General features: G+C 37.7%; 1 protein-coding gene across 4 annotated transcripts in view; it reads right to left on the bottom strand.

Moving 5' to 3' along the window:
- Positions 1-936: 936 nt before the first annotated feature.
- Positions 937-22,911, bottom strand: part of LOC150105719 (ATPase family gene 2 protein homolog A-like) — a 311,383-nt gene continuing 289,408 nt past the window's right edge. For all 4 annotated transcript variants that reach the window (XM_090395038.1, XM_090395036.1, XM_090395039.1 and 1 more), the window contains 2 exons: positions 9,891-10,055; positions 937-1,144 (listed from right to left, as the gene is read on the bottom strand). In XM_090395038.1, coding sequence (XP_090251164.1) covers positions 953-1,144; positions 9,891-10,055 — 357 coding nt within the window. In that variant the 3' untranslated portion in view covers positions 937-952. The remainder of the gene's footprint in view (positions 1,145-9,890; positions 10,056-22,911) is intronic.

A 22,911-nucleotide genomic window follows, 5' to 3' on the forward strand; every position in this document is an offset into this window, starting at 1 on the left:
GTAAATAACTAATTAAGTATAGAAAAGGCAAACAAGATAAGAAAAAGTCTCAACATAAATGGTGTAGCTGGTAGGATAAAGGAAAGATATAAAACAATAGAAGTTATTGAAAGTTTATTTTTCACTTGGTTAGAGTATAATAAATTTAGTTTAATCCTTTATCCAAGTGTGAGCAAACAAAGTTTGCGCCTGAAAGTATCTTCAGGACTGGGGTAAGGTGGTACAACACCAGGGCACTCCTTGCAAAGGTGGAGCAAGATTAGAGTACAAATGTATTATAACAAATAAGTAGAGAGATAAATATTATAAAAAAACGTCACAACAATACTAATTAAAACCAAGCTATTAAAATAACCACAAGCTTTCTTGTGAACCTCTTGTTCATTGTGGAAAGTATCATACTTAGATATTTCTTTCAGAAAGAAATACCTACTACTACTTGTGTTTTTTTAAGAGTTTGTTACAGTGGGAAGCTGAAAATCATATTATATGATGAGCCAAAAATTCATAATCTGAATAAATATAATCCATTTATTTTAATTTTTAATAAAATATTTTTAATAGTATATAATCAGTTATTGAATAGATAAAACTGAATGAACATTTTGCTTATTGGAAAGCTCATATTACAATTTCTACACATCTAGAAAGTTACATTTAACTCTCAGAACCACCCTCCCCCTTCCTTTTTTTTTTTTTTAATTTTTTTTTTTTATAATGTAAATCCATCATACATTAGTACTGTGGTGGAATAAGATATAGATAATCCAGAAACCCAACTCTAGAAACTAATCCTGAAACTTTTGTTTATGCTACCTCACAACAGATGAATTTCATTACCTGCTGTAATCTAATCAGTGCAATTCCTAAAGTTGCAATGATCAAATATTTCTGATGTAAATTTTTTTTCTATAAACAAAATAGGCTAACAAAATAAAAAACAAAACCAACATCATCTTTTATTTCTACTAAATTTTACACTTCTATTTCCTTCTTTATATTCATTATAAAATTTGATCGTATCAAGAGAAGTTCTTGGAGTAACTTTGCTTAAGGCATACTCAAAATGTCTCCAATCCATACATTCTGCAACTCTACTTTCTTCTATGGCTTTCAGAGCAGCTACACGAAATACTTCTGCTATCTAAAAAATAAAAAATCAGTATGCATAACCAATCTAATAATGAGGCTAATCAGATTATTAATATGACAAGCTGATATACTTTATATATATCTGTCACTGTCAGGACTGAAAGTTTGGCAGAATGTTATATTTCAAGTATGAAAATTTAGGTAGTTATCATCTGAGTCTTATCTGTGAAATACTAAATCCTTGGCATAGTTTTCTCACTAATCTAGTCCAGAAAAAGGGTAGAAGTGAAATATACTAGGGGTAAGCAACCTTCTTTTTTGTAGGATGATTTGAAAGTCAAGAAGACTTGAATGATCAGCATTCTAATGGGTTTAATCATGAGGTTTTAAAGCTCATTATATCTTGAAAGAACTAACATTATATGGGTTATCAAAAATGTACAAGTGGACAGAAGTTTGGATTCTTTCAAAATTTTTTGTTTCTACTTCAAAAATGGCAGAAATCAATATATAAATTGAAAATATAGTTTAGCAAAAATTTAACAGCAAATTAGAAAATTCTGAAGAAAGGGAGGAAAACTGCACCAAGAGAATAAGTAAACAATCAGGTGATCTTCTCCCTAAGTTGGAAGAACTACTAACCTAACTTGCCTTGTTCTATAAGCTTTCCATTCAGAATGCAATTGAGGTTTTTCTATGTTCCTGCCTATTTTAGTAGTTTTGGTCTTTTTAATTACCGATTTTCATGCTCAATTTGTTATAGCTGTTACTCATTTTTAGTTAGTGAATCCTGGAGACTTGCACTAAATGTGTTTAGGAGTACAACATCATCTGCATAAAGCAAAGATCTAAGTGTGACATCTCCAATTCTAATATCTGGCTTGATGCCACTTTCTTTCATAATGTGATCCATATAGATGATAAATAAGAGTGGAGATAATGTACATTATCTCCACTACCCCTGAATTTACATCAAACCATCTTCCTATGCTTCCTTCAATTCTAACTGCTGACTGAACTTAAATATAAGCTATGTATTGCTCTGTATAATGTTCCATTTGCCACATATAATTGTAGTCTTTCAAAAAGCTTTTCTCTGGGCACCTTGTCATATGCCTTTTCCAAACCTACAAAATTTAAGTATAGATCCTTGTCATATTCCCACAATTTCTCAACTATTTGTCTTAAAGTGAAAATGTGATCTTGACAACCTCTATTTGGCCTGAACTTAGCTTATTCTTCTCTAAGTTTCTCTTCCACAATCTTTCTCAATCTCGTTTTAAGTATGCTTGTATAAATTTTACCCGGAACACTTAGTAGAGAAATTCCTCTGTAATTCTCACATTCAACTTTATTTCCATTTTTAAAGATGGGAATTATGAGAACTCTACTCTAATCAACTGGAATTCAACCTTCTGACCAGGCCCTTTGAATTATGCAGTGTAGCCAGTGCAAAACTTCTATACCTCCATATGCTGGACTTTGCAAAGGCATTTGACAGAATACCACTTGGAAAAGTATAACAAAAGTTGGAGCAAACAGGAATTTATATGAAGCTAGTATCATGGATTGGAGGAGAGGACTAACAGACAGACACCAGGGAGCAGAATATGGTGGAGTGGAATCTAGAGGAATGAGGGTAACTAGTGGAGTACTTCAGGGTTCTGTAATAGGGCAACTATTCTTTAATTGTATATCACTGTATATCAGTGACCTAAAGTCCGTGTAGTTAGCCTAGTGGCTGTGCGCTTTGCAACCATATGTCTGGGGAAGGAGTGACCTAGGTTTGATTCCCATCGCCGACGTGAGGAGCTTAAGGATCTTCCTCAGCCATAGCCAAGTTAGCCGGTCTTGGGCGTGGACAGCAGGGTCCCTCCCAGTTTATCTGGGGGGGGGGGGGGTTTCATCCTGCAAGCAAGCAAACCGGCCCCGTGAACACACGGATCTACAGCCATAAATACTTAACCCTCCATAAGGGGGATCAACTTGCCCCCAATAGGGATGGGGGAGAAAAAGGGAGGAAACTCCATATGAATAAATAAATAAGTGACCTTAAGAGAGATTTAAAAGGGGATATTAAGTTGTTTGTTGCTGAGGATGCAAAACTGAGGAGAGCAATAGTTGATAAAGGTGATGTGGATATCCTGCAGGATTATTTCAATAATTTGGCGTTGTAAGCAAATGATAATGATTGTTAGTTTTGAGTCAATTTTGAACTTTGGGTTGTAAAGGTTGCTCATGAAATTCCTGCAATCCAGTACCATAACAGTGATGGTACTGGATTGCAGGAATTTCGAGGCTAGGAACTTGGAGATAATGGTGGAGAGAGAGAATTGAAATTCAGAGGGCATACTGCAAAAGTTGGTAAAATAGCTCAAAGATTATCTGGATGCTGAAAAACAAGTTAACAGTAATGCTAGGAAAGTTATTATTCCTCTTTATAAGACTATGAATTGGCTGCATTTAGACTACTGTACAGAGATTTGATCAGTGGGGTTTCTTGGGGGGATCAGGAAGATTCAAAGACGTGTGACCAAGCTGGTGAGAGGTCTGTGGCATGCTCCTTATGAGGATATGTTGAAGGAGTGTGGGTTGCAAAGTTTGGTGAGAGGCAGACAAGAGGAGATGATAGAAACTTATATAATATTAAAGGGGTTTTATAAAATAGATGCAACGGAAAATTTTCAATACATGATAAATAGTCAGAGAACTAGGAGTCATACATTAAAGTTGTGTAAGAGTGTAGTTAGTAAGGGGATGCAGACTAGATTTCTTGCATGGAGAGTGGTGAACGTGTGGAATGGATTGCTAGAATTAATTGCGAGTGCCCTGACAGTGAATGATAGCTTTTGTGTGTATAAATGTCAGTGTAGATTCTCCCACAATGAGCTTCTGGACTCCATGGAGATACTATATAATAATAATATTTGAGCATTTCTGGTACAATATCATCTACTCCAGCTACCTTTCCACATTTCAAGTTTTTGACAGTTTTTTCTATCTCAAGTATCAATATGTATTCCTGTTTACATTTCTCTCGAAAATTTTCTACTATGGTTCTATCACTGCTTGTTTCATTTAACAGTCTTTCAAAGTAATTACTCCACACTACTTGATTCCTTTTACAGTATCTTTCCATCATTTCTAAGCTTTTCCAATAGCCTCCAGAACATTTTTCCATCTTCCTGATATTTATCTTCTATATTCTTAAAATATTCCCAGACTTTTGTTTACCTACTTTCACACATAGCATAGCTCTCTTACATTTTTCGATGTATTGTTTTTAGGGCATCTGCCAACTTATTTGCTAGGAACTTTTGGTATGCTTTCTTCTTTTCCAGGACTGCTTCTTTAACTTCTTGTATCCACCATGGGGGATTCGTATTTTTCTATTCTTGCAAACAACTTCACCATATACCTCCCTAGCTGAATCAATGTCTTCTTCAGAATTTGTCACTGAAACTGGTTTGTTTTTAATTTGTTTAATTTTTTCTTCGATAATAGGGCCTATATACAGCATTGGGTAGATGAGGGTAATGTTATCTGTGAGAATCAACACGGATTTGTTAAGGGATGCTCTTGCTTTAGTAATATGATTGTCTTTTATAATAAAGTGACAAGAGCAGTTGATGAGGGAAAGGCATCTACTGCCATTTTTTTTTTTGGATTTTGCAAAGGCATTTGACAGGGTACCACATGATAAGCTGATATTTAAGTTGCAACACATGGGTTTAAATGTCAGTGTTAGTCAAATGGATTCAGGATTGGCTGACTGATAGGTATCAGAGAGTTGTGTATGATGGGGCAATATTAAGGAAGCAGAAGGTTACAAGTGGGGTTCCACAGGGCTCAGTACTGGGACCTGTATTGTTCAATCCAATCTTTATATCAATGATATTGTCAATGGACTGCAAGGGGACATTCAGTTGTTTGCGGATGATGTGAAGTTGGGAAGGGTTATCAGTAATAGTGCAGATGTGGCAGCCCTGCAAGATGATTTGAATAAACTAGACAGATGGGCAAATAAATGGCGGGTTGTCGGTTCAATGCAGCAAAATGTAAAGTCTTGAGGTTTGGGATCCATCGATGGGAGGATGCATACTCGATTGGAGGAGTTGTACTGGAGGAAGTAGGGGAAACAAGAGATCTGGGGGTGATGATTGATAGAAAACTGAAATTCAGGGTGCATATTGCAAAGGTGGTGAGGGTAACTCAGAGGACTGCTGCAATACTGAGAAGGACGCTGACCTGCAGAGATAAAAGAGTTATCATTCTGTTGTATAAGGCCCTGATCAGACCACACTTAGACTATTGTTCTCAGATTTGGTCCCCAGGATTTGAAGGAATTGACTGCGGAAAAGGTACAGAGGCAGATAACAAAGATGGTTTCAGGACTGTACAATATGAGTTATGAGGATCGACTGAGGGAATGTGGACTGCAGAGTTTGGTGGATAGAAGAAGGAGAGGTGATATGATTGAGACTTTTAAACTGTTGAGAGGCAGTTATAGGGTAGACATTGGAGAGTTCTTTCACTTGGTGGAACGGCGGGAAGGAGCGATGACAAGGGGGGGGGCTATCCCTGGAAGTTACGAAAAGCGGCTGTGCACAAGAGGGTGAGGAGTGGTTTCTTTACGTGGAGGGTGGTTGAACCTTGAAATGCATATCCTGAGAGAGTGGTTGGAGTGGGGATGGTTAATGGGTTCAAGGAGTGGTATGATAGACTTTGTATTTCCTAAAAAAGACCTCCTATGATAAGTCTTTTGACTCCATGGAGGCCTGGATAATAATAATAATAATGTTTGTATGGTCGAGTCTCCAATTTACTTGTAAAAGCTGCTTAACTTTAATTCTTTTTAAAACTTTCTTACATACTGTTCTTTTCAATGTGAAATCCATTTTTATCCTGCTTAGTACTAAGTAATGGTCACTTCTAATTTCAAATCCTATGTACAGTATTGTATCTTGAACCAGCATGAAGATATCACCATCAACTATGTCAACTATGTATGTCATGAGGTTTTTCTTATTTCTTGTGTCTTCTCAACATGTTAACTTGTGCACATCTTTATGTTGGAACATGACGTTAGTAAACTAGTCCATTCCTGAGCAGAAATCCACAAATACTTACCATTATTATTAGCTTTACCCTTTTCTCCAAATTTTTCCAAAACGTTCCTACCTGCCTTTTGTAATTCATTTCCTACTCTCTGTTTAAAGTTGCAACAAGGACACTTTTTCCATTTTCTTTATATCAGCGCTGTTCTAATGATGATGTGAAAAATTCTTTTTGGGACCTTTCTACTCCTTCCTTTTCTCGATCATTATTGCCTGAAAATAACACCTAACCTGTTTTTGTCTTCTTTGTCTCAGTAATGCCAATTATGTCCACATGGTATTTATCCAATTCTTCTGCAAGTTTGATTTCGTTTCTATTAATACTCCTTATATCGATGGTTCCTATCTTCAGTTCTTCTGATAATGGGTTTATTCTTCTTCTTCTAGATGTTGCAGTGGAACTGGTTCAAAAATAAAGATATTTATTTTCTATTTTCTTTGTCTCTCACTCAACCTCTTAACTAATTATAATAATATCATCCTGGATCCGAACCTGAGATATTAACCACTCAAGCAAGTCAACTCTGGTATCTAAAGACAACCAGGGAAAAGACAGACCATACAACTTACGAGGGTGGTCTGAAAAGTTCTCGGCCTAGCAATGAAAAAACGAATTTATAATTTCAAAATTATTTTTATTTTTCGATATAATCTCCCTTAAGACTAATACATTTCTTCCAGTGATGCTCCAGCACATTTATCCTTTCCCTGTTGTGGTTCTCAGTAAGATCTGCAAAATACCCCTCTTGATTCAAAGAAAAATGCTGAGAGGGGAGGAAGAGTTAGTTTTGGGAAGAGATAGACGTCAGAGGGAGCCAAATCTGGAAAACAGGGTGGATGTTCCAACAATTCACAGTGCAGATCCCTTAATTTTCTCATTGCCAAAACACCTCTGTGGGCAGGTGCACTGTCCTGATGAAAGATGATTTTTTTTCCCTGCAAACTGGGTCTTTCCTCATGAATTTTTTCGTTAAAAGGTTGGAATAATATTCCCCGGTTATTGTTTTATGCTTTTCAAGATAATTAATAAACAAAATGCCTTTAGCATCCCAAAACACCGATGCCATGACCTTTCCTGCTGATGGAACCGACTTTGTCATCTTTGGCGTTTAACAACCGGCTTCTGTCCACTGTTTTGGTTCTGGTGTGTAATTGTGAATCCAAGTCTCATCCATAGTAATAAATCGACACACAAAATCAGTTTTATTCTTGTTAAAATGCTCCAAGCACTGTTCAGAGATTTTCATGCGAATGCATTTTTGATCTGCCATGAGCAAGCACGGCAACTATCTTGCACAAAGCTTTTTCATTTGCCATTCTTCATGCAAAATATATCCTACACGTTCTTTTGAAATGCCTATAGTCTCAGCAATTTCACGCACTTTGACTCGCCAGTTATCCAATACCATATCGTGCACTTGATCAATGATTTCTGGTGTTGTTATACTTTTTGGGCGTCTTTCACCATCTTCAAAATACTGGATACGACCACATTTAAACTCGGCAGCTCATTTCTCAATTGTCGAAAATGAAGGCGAAGAGTGTCCATAAACTTTTATGAACTTCAAATGAATTTCTTTTGGCGTTAAACCTCCTTTTACAAAGAACTTTATAACTGCATGATACTCAATTTTATCCATTTCAAGAGATACAGACAACATTTTTGCTTCAGACAGCTGTATAAAACAAGCTACTTAATAGAATGACCTGCAATTTCACATGGATGCTTATGACAGATGTACCAACTTATAAAAAAATTGTATTCTTGAGAGACACTTGTGACATTAAATTAAGAATTATAAACATGTGGAATACAAACAATTGATCATTCAAAAGTAGAACGAGCCGTATGATGTTACATTGCTAAGCATTAAAAGAGGTAAATTTCATCAGAGTAATGAATAAATTATAGGTATTAAGATTGTTATATGAAATTGTGAATTAATACCTATAATTTATTCATCACTCTAATGAAATTTACCTCTCTTTAGTGCTTAGTAATGTAACATCACGCGACTTGTTCTATTTTTGAATGATCAATTGTTTGTATTCCACCTTGTAAAAACTGTTCCTATCAAGCCACTAAGGATAGTCTGTTAGTTTCAGACTGAAATATTTGGCAAACATTAAAATATTCTTGTGTTAATGTGTTTATAATTCTTAGAAAAAAAAAAAAAATCGTGCTGATAGTGTTGCCATCTAGGTCGAGAACTTTTCAGCCCACCCTCGTATTTTAGCTTCAATCAAATCATGGATTGCAATGAACCAATGAAACTAAAACACCACTGAGATATTACTGAAATAACATTGATACAAAGCATATAGCAAATGATAAATTTCATTCATCATGTAATCTGGAATAATGAAATCGTGTTGTTGTTTAGAGGAGAAAAAAACACATCTACTGGTGTGCCCGTTGAAAGTTTTTCCACTTGGTTATATTATAAATTAAAGATGCCAAGAAATTATATTCTTGGTTTCATCCTTTATCCAAGTGTAAGCAAACAAAGTGTGCGCATGAAGTAACTTCATGACAGGGCAATTCGTATATAGTGGATAATGACTTCTATCACTATCTCTAATCCAGAGTTGACACCTTTTATCTACTTGTATATGGAAATATGACTTCTGAAATATGATTTACAATGTCATACAAAAAACTTAATTTATAAAATCATATTAAAGATATCATTAGACAGATGTAGTATCTAGAAGGTCTTAATTTAAAAAAAAAGTAAATTTATACATATAATTTATTTCTGCACTCTTATGTTTACCTTTTTTCAGTGAAATGATATCATGATTAGGGATGCAACATCACGCAGCTCGTGATGATCATTATAATTTTGAATGATCAGTTATTTGTATTCTACCCCATAAAAAACTGTTTCCTGTTAAGCCACAGATGATGGTTTGTTATTTTCAAACTGAAATATCTGGCAATATATTAAATATACTTTTCTTGGGCTAACGTGTTGATAATTCCTAATTTCATGTTACAAGTTTCTCTCAAAAGTAGAATGGATGTTTGTGATTGTCTGTGAAAATACTATGCTGGGCAGTAGATGGCATTTGTGTAGATGATGATGATGATGGTAGTTGCGATTTGTTGTAACTGGTGGAGACAGAATTGTAGAGTAGGCGTCCTCCCTCAATGATTCTTTGGACTCCCTGGAGGTGTCATGTAATAATAATAATAATTACATTATACTGGTGTGCCTGTAAGCATTGGTTTAGTGTATTTCTTTATGCCCAAGGAGATGCCTTACTGACTAGGCAAAATATCTGCATAATAATTTAATTACCTAAATAAATAAATTTTTTGAATTATCTCTACATATGCTTTCTCCTCTGAACCAAACATCAACATAATTCATTAGGTGGCCATACTTTCTGCATCATTTTTTTTTTCTCTTGACTTTTAACTTGAGTCTATCAATAGAGGTTTTATTTACATGACTTTGCAGATAAACAAGAACTCCAGCTGTTCAACTTTGAATTAGGTCATGTTTTCAAACATATTCACCTCAGATTCTTTTTGAAATTTTCTTATGAAGTTGTCATCATTTACATCCTGTTCACAAGTAAATTAAATTAGAGACAGAAAACAGAATTAAAACATCAAAGATCAAATGAATCAATTATAATGTGATGCAATTAATAAAAAATATCTTGCAGTACCTCAGCTCCAGAGTAGCCATTTGTTCTTTCTATTAGTTCAGTTACAGATACATCTTTTCCTGTAGGTCTTTTCTTCATTTCAATTTGCATAATTTCATTCCTTGTTGCAACATTTGGTAATGGGACATATACAATGCTATCCAGTCTACCAGGTCTCAAAACAGCCTGAAATGATATTTCATTTTAAAATTCAAATATCAATTCTTAAATAATGATATATAAAGTTTAATAAATAATTTAATACATAAAGTTAATAAATGAGGAAAATTGTAGATAGGAAGTTAGTAATGATGTAAATTTTTCATGTAGTACTATCATATCCTGTACCCCCCTTGAGGGTATATATCAGGAATTTGATGATGATGATGAGTTAATAAATGCATTATTATTATTATTATTATTATTATTATTACCATCATTATTATCTGGTCGATTTCAATCGAATCTTTATCTGGTCGATTTCAATCGAAAGTGAGTTAGCCGATCTCATACGGAGGTAGCAGGGTTTTTTCTCCCGGAAACTCGGGTTTTTCATCCCGCATACATACAAATCGGCCCTTCAGAACACACGCAATTTACAGACAAAAATTACTAGTTGTGGTGGTGTTGGAGGTGGGCGGTAGATGGCGTTGATGGAGATGATTCGTAGTAGAGGTTAGGTGTAGAGACAATTGTTAGTGTCCTCCCGCGATGAGTCTTCGGACTCCTTGGAGGTATCAGGAATAATAATAATAATAATATTATTTCATGAGAAACTCCATGGAGTTAGTATACTCATTGAGGGATGTCCTAAATATTATGCTGAGGACTACCTGATATTTATGCAATATCAATCTACTTTGCTTTGAACCCATTCACTGACATAACACCCACAACAGTGGAATAGGTTGACTCTGACAACCTATTCCACTGATACACAACTCTCCAAGCGAAATATCTAGTCCTCACACTATTAAACAATTTCCAGGGATGATCCCTAGTTTTCAATATTTCTATTGCATAACCTACACATTGAGTTACTTGTACTCATTGTTGTGTCCTGAATAAACCAAGAAAAAGAATTATAATTTTTTTATTCAGGAATAACTCTCTTTGAAAATAGGCAGAGAATGTGGTGTGTTGGTTATAAACTGGAAATGTATATATATATATGTATATAACACTAAGATAGGAGTAAGAAATTATAAAACAAATGAAAGAAAATTATAAGACCTAACCTGTTATGTATAAGGGTCTGATAGAGAAATTATTTGATGTATTGAATTAATTTAAGAACCCCATTTTATGTGTCATAAGATAGCAAAATCTGTAAGCCAGAGTCCAAGGGTCATCTTTTGACCGTCCAGTGTTACGTGTGCCGGGGGGGGGGGGGGGGGGGATTATGAGAAAGAGAAACTAGAGCGCTTTCTAAGAAAACACGGCAAAAGCACGCGCGATGTAGTGGAAGGAGCTGGACTCTGTGACAAAAAACCCATGTGACTGCGTTGGCAGGCATTGCGATATACGAGAAACGCCGGGAAGAGCATGAGAACAAAAAGGTCAAGCAAACCACACTCGAGGCTTTTTTTGGTTCCTGTTTCCTGACCTCTCGGACGTTGGTCCAGTCCGCACCTACGGAGAAGTTCCAGGCTGGCCATGGAAGGTACGAGTCGTCTGCCGCAGCATATGGAATAGGACTAGCTATTTCCTTGGACTAGGATAGCTATGCTATATCGTGCGACCGAAAAACCAAGTAGATGCCGTCTGTTCTGGCTAAGCTCCTGAACCATATCGCCTTTCCCACTGAGAATCTGGCCATACAGTTGTCGAAGGTGACCAGACGAGCAGCAGACTGAGAAGAAGCCTTGATGCCCAGACAAGGCAGAAGAAAGGAACGAGTATCATTTCAAAGACGGTAATGTAGACTCTTGTATTATATATTCACGGTTAAGGAATTGTGTGTTTTCCAAAGAACATTTTGTGTAGTGGATTTATTATATGGAACTTTAGGAACTGCCTCCAACTTGGCACAGACCCATCTTTGTTTGAGAACTATCTGCCTAGAAGGGCTCTATTTAATATGTATGAATTAATTGTGTTGTGTTAAGTGATATAACTGGTGACCATGTGAGTGTAGAATGTGTGATAACTTGTGATAAGATAATGTTAGGTTACATATAGAGGGGTTCCAAGCAAATATGTTCATTTACTTCATTAGTAGTAATGAACCAGAGATCTTACTAAAATTTGATTCAGATTACGTAGAAATAAGACTTTCATGTATCATTTCTTTAATTAATAAATATGTTTCTTAGTACCTGCCTGATCTGGTTTAATATATGAATTCAAACAGCCACTCATAAAATTATTATTGAACTTAGCGGGAAGAACCCACGTGTATAATTTAACAAAGCAGACCATGACTGCATGCAAGAATATAGTGAACAGAAGTTAGAAATTTACTGTAGTTTAGTTACTGTGTATCATTCTGAGATAGCCATCCTGGATAAGGGTCTCATCTATCCTCGGTATTGGCTGGCACAGTTAAAAAATAAATTTGTCAATGCTTATCAGGTGGACTGTCTCAGAAGATATGCTTAATGGCCGCGTCGTCTCATTCTAGGACAAAGCCCTAATCATTAAGTCTACACATGATTAAACTTAAGAGCGGCCAAAGATTTTGTTTGTTTAAAAAGGGGAAAGGTTTAAGAGAACAACGAGTTAAGTATAGACTAACCTTAAAGGCTAAAAGGGACAAATTATAGAAATGGAGGATATAACAAATGGCACAGTCGACAGGATGTGATTCGATCCTGAAAACAAAAGTTAGTAAATAGATCAATCACAGTGAGTTGCTCTTTGAATTCATATTAAGCAGGCACAAGACTAGTGAGAAAAATAGTATATTAAAATATTTCAGTAACATCTTATTGTGAGCCAAAATACCAACATGTCTCTGCCTACAAGTTCCAACATGGACAACGAAGAATTTTTTAGATCCATAAATCCTGCACAGGTAATCCCACAATATTCTGGGGAAGACACTGATGATGTGGTTGCCTTCTTCAAATACATCGGAGAAGTAAGAAAGACTGGCCACTGGAGTGATTTCCAGCTACTTGTATTGCTATGCAGCAAACTTGGGGGAAAGGCCAAAGCATTCATAGGTCACTCTCTGTTGCTAAGGGAAGCCTTGGATTATCAACAATTCAAACAAATATTGGTCTCAGAATTTGCTAAGAAAAAAAGGGAGTTCCCAGGTATTGAAGGAGCTGTATAATTGCATACAAGAGGAGGGAGAGAGTGTGTCTAATTTTCGGAACAGAATTATGTCTGTATCACAATCCATGAGGTTCTCGTTTCCAGAGGAAGAGGCCCACATGAAGTGGTTAACCTTCCAACAGTTCAGTATCGGATTATGTGATCAATTAAGAGCAGTAATATTTAAGAAAGGAGCCCAGGACCTAGATTCGTGTTTTAGCCTGGCCAGAAAAAGAGAGAGAATTTTGGATGACAAGGAGCAAGACTCTTCTCTGAGGGAACAACTACAAAAAGAATTAAAAGGTGAGTTAAAGAGCTTGGGGCATTCTGGGTAAACTAAGAATGAGAGAAGTATAGTTGTGATTGTTGGTAGTTCAACTGAGAGAGATGATTCAGTGAAGGGGAAGAAATAAGAATGCAAACTGTGTCTTTAGCAGAGGTGAAAGGGAAATTGCCCCTGCCTTTGGTAGAAAGTTTGATTGAGGGTATACCCTGCAAACTCTTGTTTGATACTGGGGCTCACATATCGGTAATCCCAGAAAATTTGGTTGAGGCATTTGAGGATGTAGCCTCTAATAGTTTTACTAAACTAAGTCAACCCATTAAGATCATGGGAATTGCAAAAGTTGAGCTTTCCTGTCTTGAAAGTGAAGGCCAGGATTTCCATATCTTGCTTCCCTATCACTGTCACTCATGAGATGCTAGTCTTGCCCGAGGTTGCAGACACTACCAACCAAGTCATACTGGGTATTGATTTTTTAGAAAATAATAACTTTATGTGTGATTTTGCAAATGGAACACTGTCCCAATGTGGAAAAGAGTGCAGGCCACAGTGCAGAATGCAAGATCATGTAAGGAAGAGCACAGCCTTGAAGGTCAAATTGAAGGAGTGGGAAAAGGAGTCTAGCATGTGGAGGAATAAACTGTTCTGAGCAGGAAAGGATACACATGATGGAGTTCTTTAAGTCTGTATTCCACAAGTATCCGAAAGTGTTCACAGAGGAGATCAGCTCGCTCTCTTGTACTAACCTGGTTCAACATGCTGTTGAAATGAATTCTGATGTGCCCATATATGTGAGACAATATCAGACCCCACTAAAGCACATGGACACACTCAAGAAATTACTCTTAGAATACGAGAAAGCTGGAATTATTGAAAAGTCAAATTCTAGATGGAATAGCCCATTTTTTTTAGTAGAAAAGCCTAATGGTGGATTAAGGTTTGTACTGGACCTGAGAGAAATCAATAAGGTCACTAAACCCATAGATTTTCCCGTGTGCAAGATCGAGGACTTGTTGATTGGCCTGGAAGGAGCTAAGTACTTCTCCAAACTAGATCTGAACTCTGGCTATTTCCAGATTCTTTTGAGGGAGGAGGACAGAAAATGCTTTGCCTTCACCACAAGATGGCAGAAGTATCAGCTGTGTCGACTACCTCAGGAAGCCCGGAACTCAGCCATGAGTTTTCAGAGCCTGATGAATTCTGTGCTATCTGATATGTTGGGAGAAGGGGTTATCTGTTTCCAGGATGATCTTCTGGCTTACTCATCTTGTGTCGAGGAGCATAACAGACTATTAATAGAGGTCATGGAAAGACTTAACAGAGCTCAGTTATCCCTAAAGTGTTCTAAATGCCAATTTTTCCTCAAGGAGGTAGCATATTTAGGTCATGTGGTAAATGAATATGGTATAACATCCACAGAGGAAAATGTGACTGCCATATTAAAGGCAGGAACTCCCTCAACTGTAAGGCAGGTTAGGCGGTATTTGGGAATGATCAACTTCTACAGGAAGTTCATTCCTGAATGCTCCAAACTGATGGAACCTATAGTTAAACTCACAAAGAAGGGGAGAAGATTCGAGTGGGGAAATGAACAGCAGATTGCACATCAATGCTTAAATCTAGCTCTAAAAGTCGCCTGTCCTTATCTATCCCAAACTGGGTAGGGATATTTATATCTCTGCTGATGCTTCCAATGGTACAATCGCCTCCGTTGTAGAGCAGAAAGAGGAAGAGGGGTTTAGACTGATCGCCTTTATAAGTAGGAAACTTTCATCTTCTGAGATAAATTACTCGGTAATAGAAAAGGAAGTCCTTGCTATTGTTTATGCATTAAGAAAGTTCAGGTATATGTTATTAGGACAACATCTCATCTTGCGCTCTGATCACAAACCATTGTTGTTTATATCCTCAATGAAGGACAAAAATTAGAGAATCATTAGGTTGGCTCTGGAGTTGCAAGAATTTGACTTGGAAATAAAATACATCCCTGGCTCAGCGAACGTGGTCGCCGACTATCTATCCAGATCTCTGGATGTCGTATTGACAGTGATGTCAGTCCCAAGGAAGAGGTGATTTTCCCTATATACAAAGAAAAGGGGGGAGGAAAAAGGGAAATCAATTCTTTGGAACAACAAGTATGGGATAAGTCTCGCATAATCGAAGAGCAAAGGAGGGATCCAGTATGGGGGGAGATTTATGAGAAAGTTTTGAGAGGAGAGAAGTCCCATATTAAAGAATCCTTCAATCACACACTATACATTGATCCGAATGGTCTCTTATTGTCCAGATAAAGCATCACAGGGTGATGGAAGGACAAAATCGTAGTTCCAGAGAAAATGATCCCATGGGTACTATTCACCTTTCATGACTCTGATCTGGCAGGGCACCAAGGAATACATAGAACGTGGAACAGAGTTCGTGATCATTATATATGGAAGGGGATGAGGGGAGATGTAGAATCGTGACTTCTTGTCATTTGTGTCAACAGAAGTCCAGCATTGTAGGTGAGACTCCTCTCCAGTCTTTCCCTAACCCCATGCGTCCCTTTCAGGCTGTAGCCATGGATATCGTAGGGGTCCCCCCCTACCTATTACCAAGAAAGGAAATAGGTACATTTTAGTGGTCATAGACATGTTCTCATGATATCCAGAGGCTGTAGCAATTAACAATCAATCTGCCCAAACAGTAGCTTATGAATTTTTTCAAGCTGATTATTTCAAGATATGGGACTCCCCAGACACTTCTCGCTGACAAAGGCTCCAACTTCACAGCTGAAGTTATGTTACAGTTGTGTAAGTTGTTAAGAGTAAAGAAATTGTTCACTACTTCTTATCATCCTCAAGGCAATGGAATGGTGGAAAGATCAAACAGGACTTTAAAGCTTACCTTGTCAAAGATATCCGATCACCAGATCTCGAATTGTGATACCTTTCTGCCTCCCACATTATTCGCGTGCAGAACCGCCCTACATACCGCCATCAGAGAAACCCCCGCAATTATCCTCTATGGTTTTTGAGCCGACATTCCCAGCTGATTTCAGGAATTCCCAGACATCGATGATTATCTCAATAGCCTGATCACTGATAATAGATTTGCGTATGAGATGGTGTACGAATCCAGCAAGGCTTGCTCACAAAAGAGAAGAAATTATGCCAACAAATTGAGGAGATACAAGGATCTGAATCCCAGCGATCTGGTCTTGTTAGAACAGAATTCCGTTAATAAAAAGGGGGGGAAGTTTGGAAGGAGCGTGGCCAGATCATATGAAATTCAAGAAAAATTGTCCCCAGTGACATTTAAAATAAGAAAGGAAAAAGAACAAGGGAAATCTTGGGTAGTACACTCTGATAGATTAAAACTTTATAGGATGAGGTCAAAAAGGTTGGTATGCCTAGGAGATTCAATGGAGAGTGTATGTAGAAAGAGAAGGACTACAAGAGGGGATAACAGTCCTCGTCAAGGAGGAAGCCGCGATGTGAATGCCCTCTCAAGAAGAGAAAAGGGTACTGATTGTCAAGGAGAGAGCGAAATTCCAGACTCGGATCGGCAGTTCTCCAGGTTCAATCAGTTTAAGCAATGCATGGGGGAAAGCATAGCAAACAAGCAAATGCTGACAAAAATGGAGAATGGGGGACATAGGGATCTGAGTGAAGACAGAATACTAGAACAAACCCGATATAACCTTAGGCCCCGACAAAATGGTAAGGTAGATCACAGGAAAGGAGTTTATCCTTTAAAGATGCATCCCTCTGATAAATGGACGTCTGACTAAAAGATCTCAGGATAAAACATGTAGCAGAGCTCGGTGTATACAATTCACAAGATATTTTTTTAACAAGCAGCAAGTCCCTGTAGGGATGAGAGGAGGAGTGGAAGGTTTATCAGATTATCAGAAAAGGGGGGGGAGATCCCGTATATGGAAGAGGAAAGCTGTAAAAGAATTTTCAGATGTAAAATTTTTTCTTAGATGGGAGGGACCTATGTTGTGTCCTGAATAAACCAAAAAAAAGAATTACCATTTTGTTATTCAGGAACAACTCTCTTTGAAAATAAGCAGAGAATGTGGTGTGTTGGCTATAAACTGGAAATGTATATATATATATATATATATGTATATAACACTAAGATAGGAGTAAGAAATTATAAAACAAATGAAAGAAAATGGTAAGACCTAACCTGTTATGTATAAGGGTCTGATAGAGAAATTATTTGATGTATTGAATTAATTTAAGAACCCCATTTTATGTGTCATAAGATAGCAAAATCTGTAAGCCAGAGTCCAAGGGTCATCTTTTGACCGTCCAGTGTTACGTGTGCCAAGGGGTGGGGGGAGGAGAGAAATTATGAGAAAGAGAAACTAGAGCGCTTTCTAAGAAAACACGGCAAAAGCACGTGCGATGTAGTGGAAGGAGCTGGACTCTGTGACAAAAACCCACGTGACTGCGTTGGCAGGCATCGCGATATACGAGAAACGCCGGGAAGAGCATGAGAACAAAAAGGTCAAGCAAACCACACTCGAGGCTTTTTTTGGTTCCTGTTTCCTGACCTCTCGGACGTTGGTCCAGTCCGCACCTACGGAGAAGTTCCAGGCTGGCCGTGGAATGTACGAGTCGTCTGCCGCAGCGTATGGAATAGGACTAGCTATTTCCTTGGACTAGGATAGCTATTCTATATCGTGCGACCGAAAAACCAAGTAGATGCCATCCGTTCTGGCTAAGCTCCTGAACCATATCGCCTTTCCCACTGAGAATCTGGCCATACAGTTGTCGAAGGTGACCAGATGAGCAGCAGACTGAGAAGAAGCCTTGATGCCCAGACAAGGCAGAAGAAAGGAACGAGTATCATTTCAAAGACGGTAATGTAGACTCTTGTATTATATATTCACGGTTAAGGAATTGTGTGTTTTCCAAAGAACATTTTGTGTAGTGGATTTATTATATGGAACTTTAGGAATTGCCTCCAACTTGGCACAGACCCATCTTTGTTTGAGAACTGTCTGCCTAGAAGGGCTCTATTTAATTTGTATGAATTAAATGTGTTGTGTTAAGTGATATAACTGGTGACCACGTGAGTGTAGAATGTGTGATAAGTTGTGATGAGATAATGTTAGAGGTGGTTACATATAGAGGTGGTCCAAGCAAATATGTTCATGTATTTCATTAGTAGTAATCATAGTAATATATGAATTCAAACAGCCACTCATAAAATTATTATCGAACTTAGCAGGAAGAACCTACGTGTATAATTTAACAAAGCGGACCACGACTGCATGAAAGAATATAGTGAACAGAAGTTAGAAATTTACTACAGTTTAGTTACTGTGTATCGCTCTGAGAGAGCCATCCTGGATAAGAGTCTCATCTATCCTCGGTATTGGCTGGTGCAGTTAAAAAATAAATTTGTCAATGCTTATCAGGTGGACTGTCTCAGAAGATATGTTTAATGGCTGCATCTCATTCTAGGACAAAGCCCTAATCATTAAGTATTCTACATGTGATTAAACTTAAGAGCAGCCAAAGATTTTGTTTGTTTAAAAAGGGGAAAGGTTTAAGAGAACAACGAGTTAGGTGTAGACTAACCTTAAAGGCTAAAAGGGACAAATTATAGAAATAGAGGATATAACATCATGGTCCCCCTTAGTGAACTCACCTGTCATATTGTGGCAAAAGACTCACTATCTCAATTCTCTCACTCTTCTCTTTTACTGCTTTCAGTAACTCTTTCATGTCCTCTCTCTCATACCATACTTGTCTCCTTTCTAATCATTCATTCCTGCCAAAACAATAAACTCTCTCACTTTGCCCTTCTGCATCCTAACAGCCTCAACTAATATGGTTAATCTTTGCACATGGGAAGCATGATTTCATCATGCTCTCATCAAGCACATGTTCATGCACCTACTTTTCTTTCTTTCTTTTCTCAGCTGTACCACACACACACACACCAGATGTTTTGGCATTTCCCCAAGCTTTGTTCTATGAAGGACACAGTAAGTATGCTATCTCTCTCACTACAACAAACTGTTCATTCTCTCATGGAGGTATACTCACATCTTTCATGCTACTATTCTTTTGATCACCACTTTTATGCTCTCTCTTTTAAAATCCAATCACTTTTTTCTTCTCTTTCTCTCTCTCTCTTTCTCACTCTGTCACTGTCACCACTTTCTCTTACCATTCTTGCTTTTGAACCAAAGACCATTCACTTTCAGCAAAGCATATATTTTGGACACTGCACTATTTATCTGAAGTTCCTCAAGTTTGAAAACAAGACCCAAACCTTGGAGTATCATTGGCAAACTCTGAAGAAACCATTGATTGATTGATTCTGCTGGGAAGATGTCTGAAAAGATAGAAAAAATGTGAATGCCATAATCGATATAAGAAGTTAAAGAAGCAGGCCTGGAAAAGAAGAAAGCATATGAGAGGTCTTAGCAAATAAGCTGGTAGATGTCCTAAAACAATACAGAAAAAAAAGTATAAGAGAGCTAAAGTAGCTAAACAAAAAGTCATAGGAAGACTGGTAAGAATATAGAAGGTAAATATCAGGATGATGGCAAAATGTTCTAGAGGCTATTTCAAAAGATTAGAAATGATGGAAAGAGTATTGTAAAAGGAATCAAAGACGATAACAGTGACGTGAAAACCGAAGACAAGAATATTCTAAAGATGTCTGGAGTAATTACTTTTGAAAGTTGATATCTCTCCTTCAACCACCCTCTTATCCATCTCACCAACCCTATATCTATACCCATCTGCTCCAGTTTACTAATTAGGGTTCCATGTGGTATCCTATCAAAGGCCTTGGCAAGGTCCAGTAGTATCACTGTAAACCCATTACCCCTATCCAGTTCAGCCGTCACTGTGTTATAAAACGTGAGTAAGTTACTGAGGCATGATCTACCCTTCACAAAACCATGTTGTCCCCCATACAATATCCCATTTTCATCTATCCAATCCTGTATTCTTTTCTTGACTAATTTCTCTAAGACTTTGACAATGATTCCTGATATGCAAATCGGTCGGTAATTAACAACAGCAGTCTTGGAACCACCTTTATGCAGTGGAACTATTTTCCCCTCTTTCCACCCGCTCGGGACAAACCCAGACCCGAGACTTAAATTAAACAAAATGGTCAAGGGTACTGACAATTCTTTAGCTGCTTCTCGTACAACACGAGCTGGTATACCATCCAATCCCACAGATGTATTGACATTGAGGTTATGCAATAGACTACTCACCTCCACTTCATTAACCACAATTCCCATATAATCTACTGGTTTATTCGTTTCTGCAATGTCACCACCTGGATGATATACTTTTGCAAAGTGCTCACTCAGTAACTCAACTATCTCAACTGATTCAGTTACCTCCCTACCATCGGCATTCTTTAAAATCAATCTGCCATGTACATTTTTCCTTTTACTTGCTACATATCTAAAAAACTGTTTAGGATTCTCTTTAGCCTGCAAGGCCAATGTTCTTTCGTAATCCTTTTTTGCTTTTCTTACCACACTCGTCACCCTTCTGGCCTGCGCTTTATACCGTTCATGTGCCTGCCGGTCACCTTTCTCCTTAAATTCCCTCCATAGTTGTTTCTTTTTTTTGCAACTCAAGCTTAATGGTGTTATTCATCCATTTAACCCCTACTTGATTTATTATTCGGACTCTAGGTATACAGTCAGCCATTGCTTCATGCAAGCACTTCTTAACTACCTCCCATGCACTATCAACTTCTAGTCCTTGCAGTTGTACATGCCATGGCACTGAACCAATCAAACTCCTAAGCTTGTCATACTTTCCAGCCCGATAATTCCACATGTACCCTGTCTTAATTGAAAATTCTACACCTTTAGCCACCTCCCAAGTTAAGACCCTAGGATCACTCTCACTGATTGGTGGCAATGTGGTCATATTTGTTACAGCCAAATCCTCAGATGTAATTACTAGGTCAAGCACTCTCTGACCCCTAGTATTTTCCATTACATGCTGTCGCAGATAGTTATCCCTTAATAACCCGCATAAAAACCAGTTCCTTCCTCCCGTGTGTCCTCTCCTCACTCCAATCAATGCGACCATAGTTGAAATCTCCCATAATAATCACCCTCCTTATGCCCATTTCTTCTATTTGCTTGTGCATACTGTCACCACCATCTTTTCCATCACCTGGTCTATAGCAGCACCCAATTGTATATTTAGTTCTGCTAGCCACAATCTCACACCAAATGGCCTCAAATGTGCTCTTTTCTCTATCCTGCAATTCAACTTCTATTCTCCTTGGCTGGAGCTCATCAGCTATCAACAATACTCCCCCCCCCCCCCATTTTATTCTCTCTGTCATTCCTGAACACACTATACCCATCACATTCAATCCCACTAGTTATATCATCTACAGTCAGCCATGTTTCACTAATACCTATAACCTGTGGTCTGGAAGTGCCAACCATGGCCAAAAACTCTTCCTTCTTGTTCCTAATACTCCTAGTATTAGTGTACATGAATTTAAGACCCCCATTAGCCCCAACCCTACCTTGATGCCTTATATTAACTATCCCACTCAGATTTGTTGTCCTTATTTGCTCTGGCATATTATATTCATTCTTACATTCAACTGCCTCCATAAGGACTGTATCTCTACTCCCCCACCCTAACAAATCTAGTTTCCCTGAATTTGCACATCCACTACATTCAGCAACACTTTCTCAAGTCTTCTTACACTGTAACCATTCAAATGCAAGCCATCCATCTTATATAGATCCTTTCGCCCATCAAACTCACTCCACACATCCACAAATTCCACACCACTCGTCATACATAACCCACGCATAAAGTCATTCGCAATTATAGCCCTCCTTTTAAACATTTCACTGTCATACCGTGGCAAAAGACTAATCATTCTAACTCTCTCACTCTTTTCTTTTGCTACCTCAAACAATTCATTCAGGTCTTCTATCATTTCCATTTTATCTCCTTTCAAATCATTCGTACCTGCCACAACAATCATTTCTTTCACCCTTTCTTTTTGCTCTCTAATAGACGCAGTTACGTCCTTTATGGTCGCACCAGGTTGGTACGATTTTGTCAAATCCTCTACTAACACACCTCGTACTAACGAGTCTCCATACAGCACTCTATCCTTCATTTTGTTCATGTTCACATTCATACGTCTATTTTTCCTGTCATACCTTTTATTATTGGTTGGTTCATTCAGTCTACTTTTGTTCATGCACTCTAGCTGCTGTTTTGCTCTTTCTATCGCACTATTCAACAACGCGATCTCACTCAATGCATCTCTCTCATCTTTTTTGTTCTCTGAGAAACCATTTATACTATCATTCACACTTTCTACATTCACACTCTCACAATTTTCATGTACAACCTTGCCGTTTCTTGTCATATCCCTATTTCCTTCATTCTGAAGGTTGACAAAAATATCACACTCACGATCCGAAATACACTTCAATTCCTCATTCTCCCTACATTTTCTACACACATTCAA

This window comes from Typopeltis vanoorti, chromosome 6 (genome assembly GCF_054136105.1).
Source record: "Typopeltis vanoorti isolate ZY-2024b chromosome 6, IOZ_Tvanoo_1.0, whole genome shotgun sequence".
Taxonomy (NCBI): Eukaryota; Metazoa; Arthropoda; class Arachnida; order Uropygi; family Thelyphonidae; genus Typopeltis; species Typopeltis vanoorti.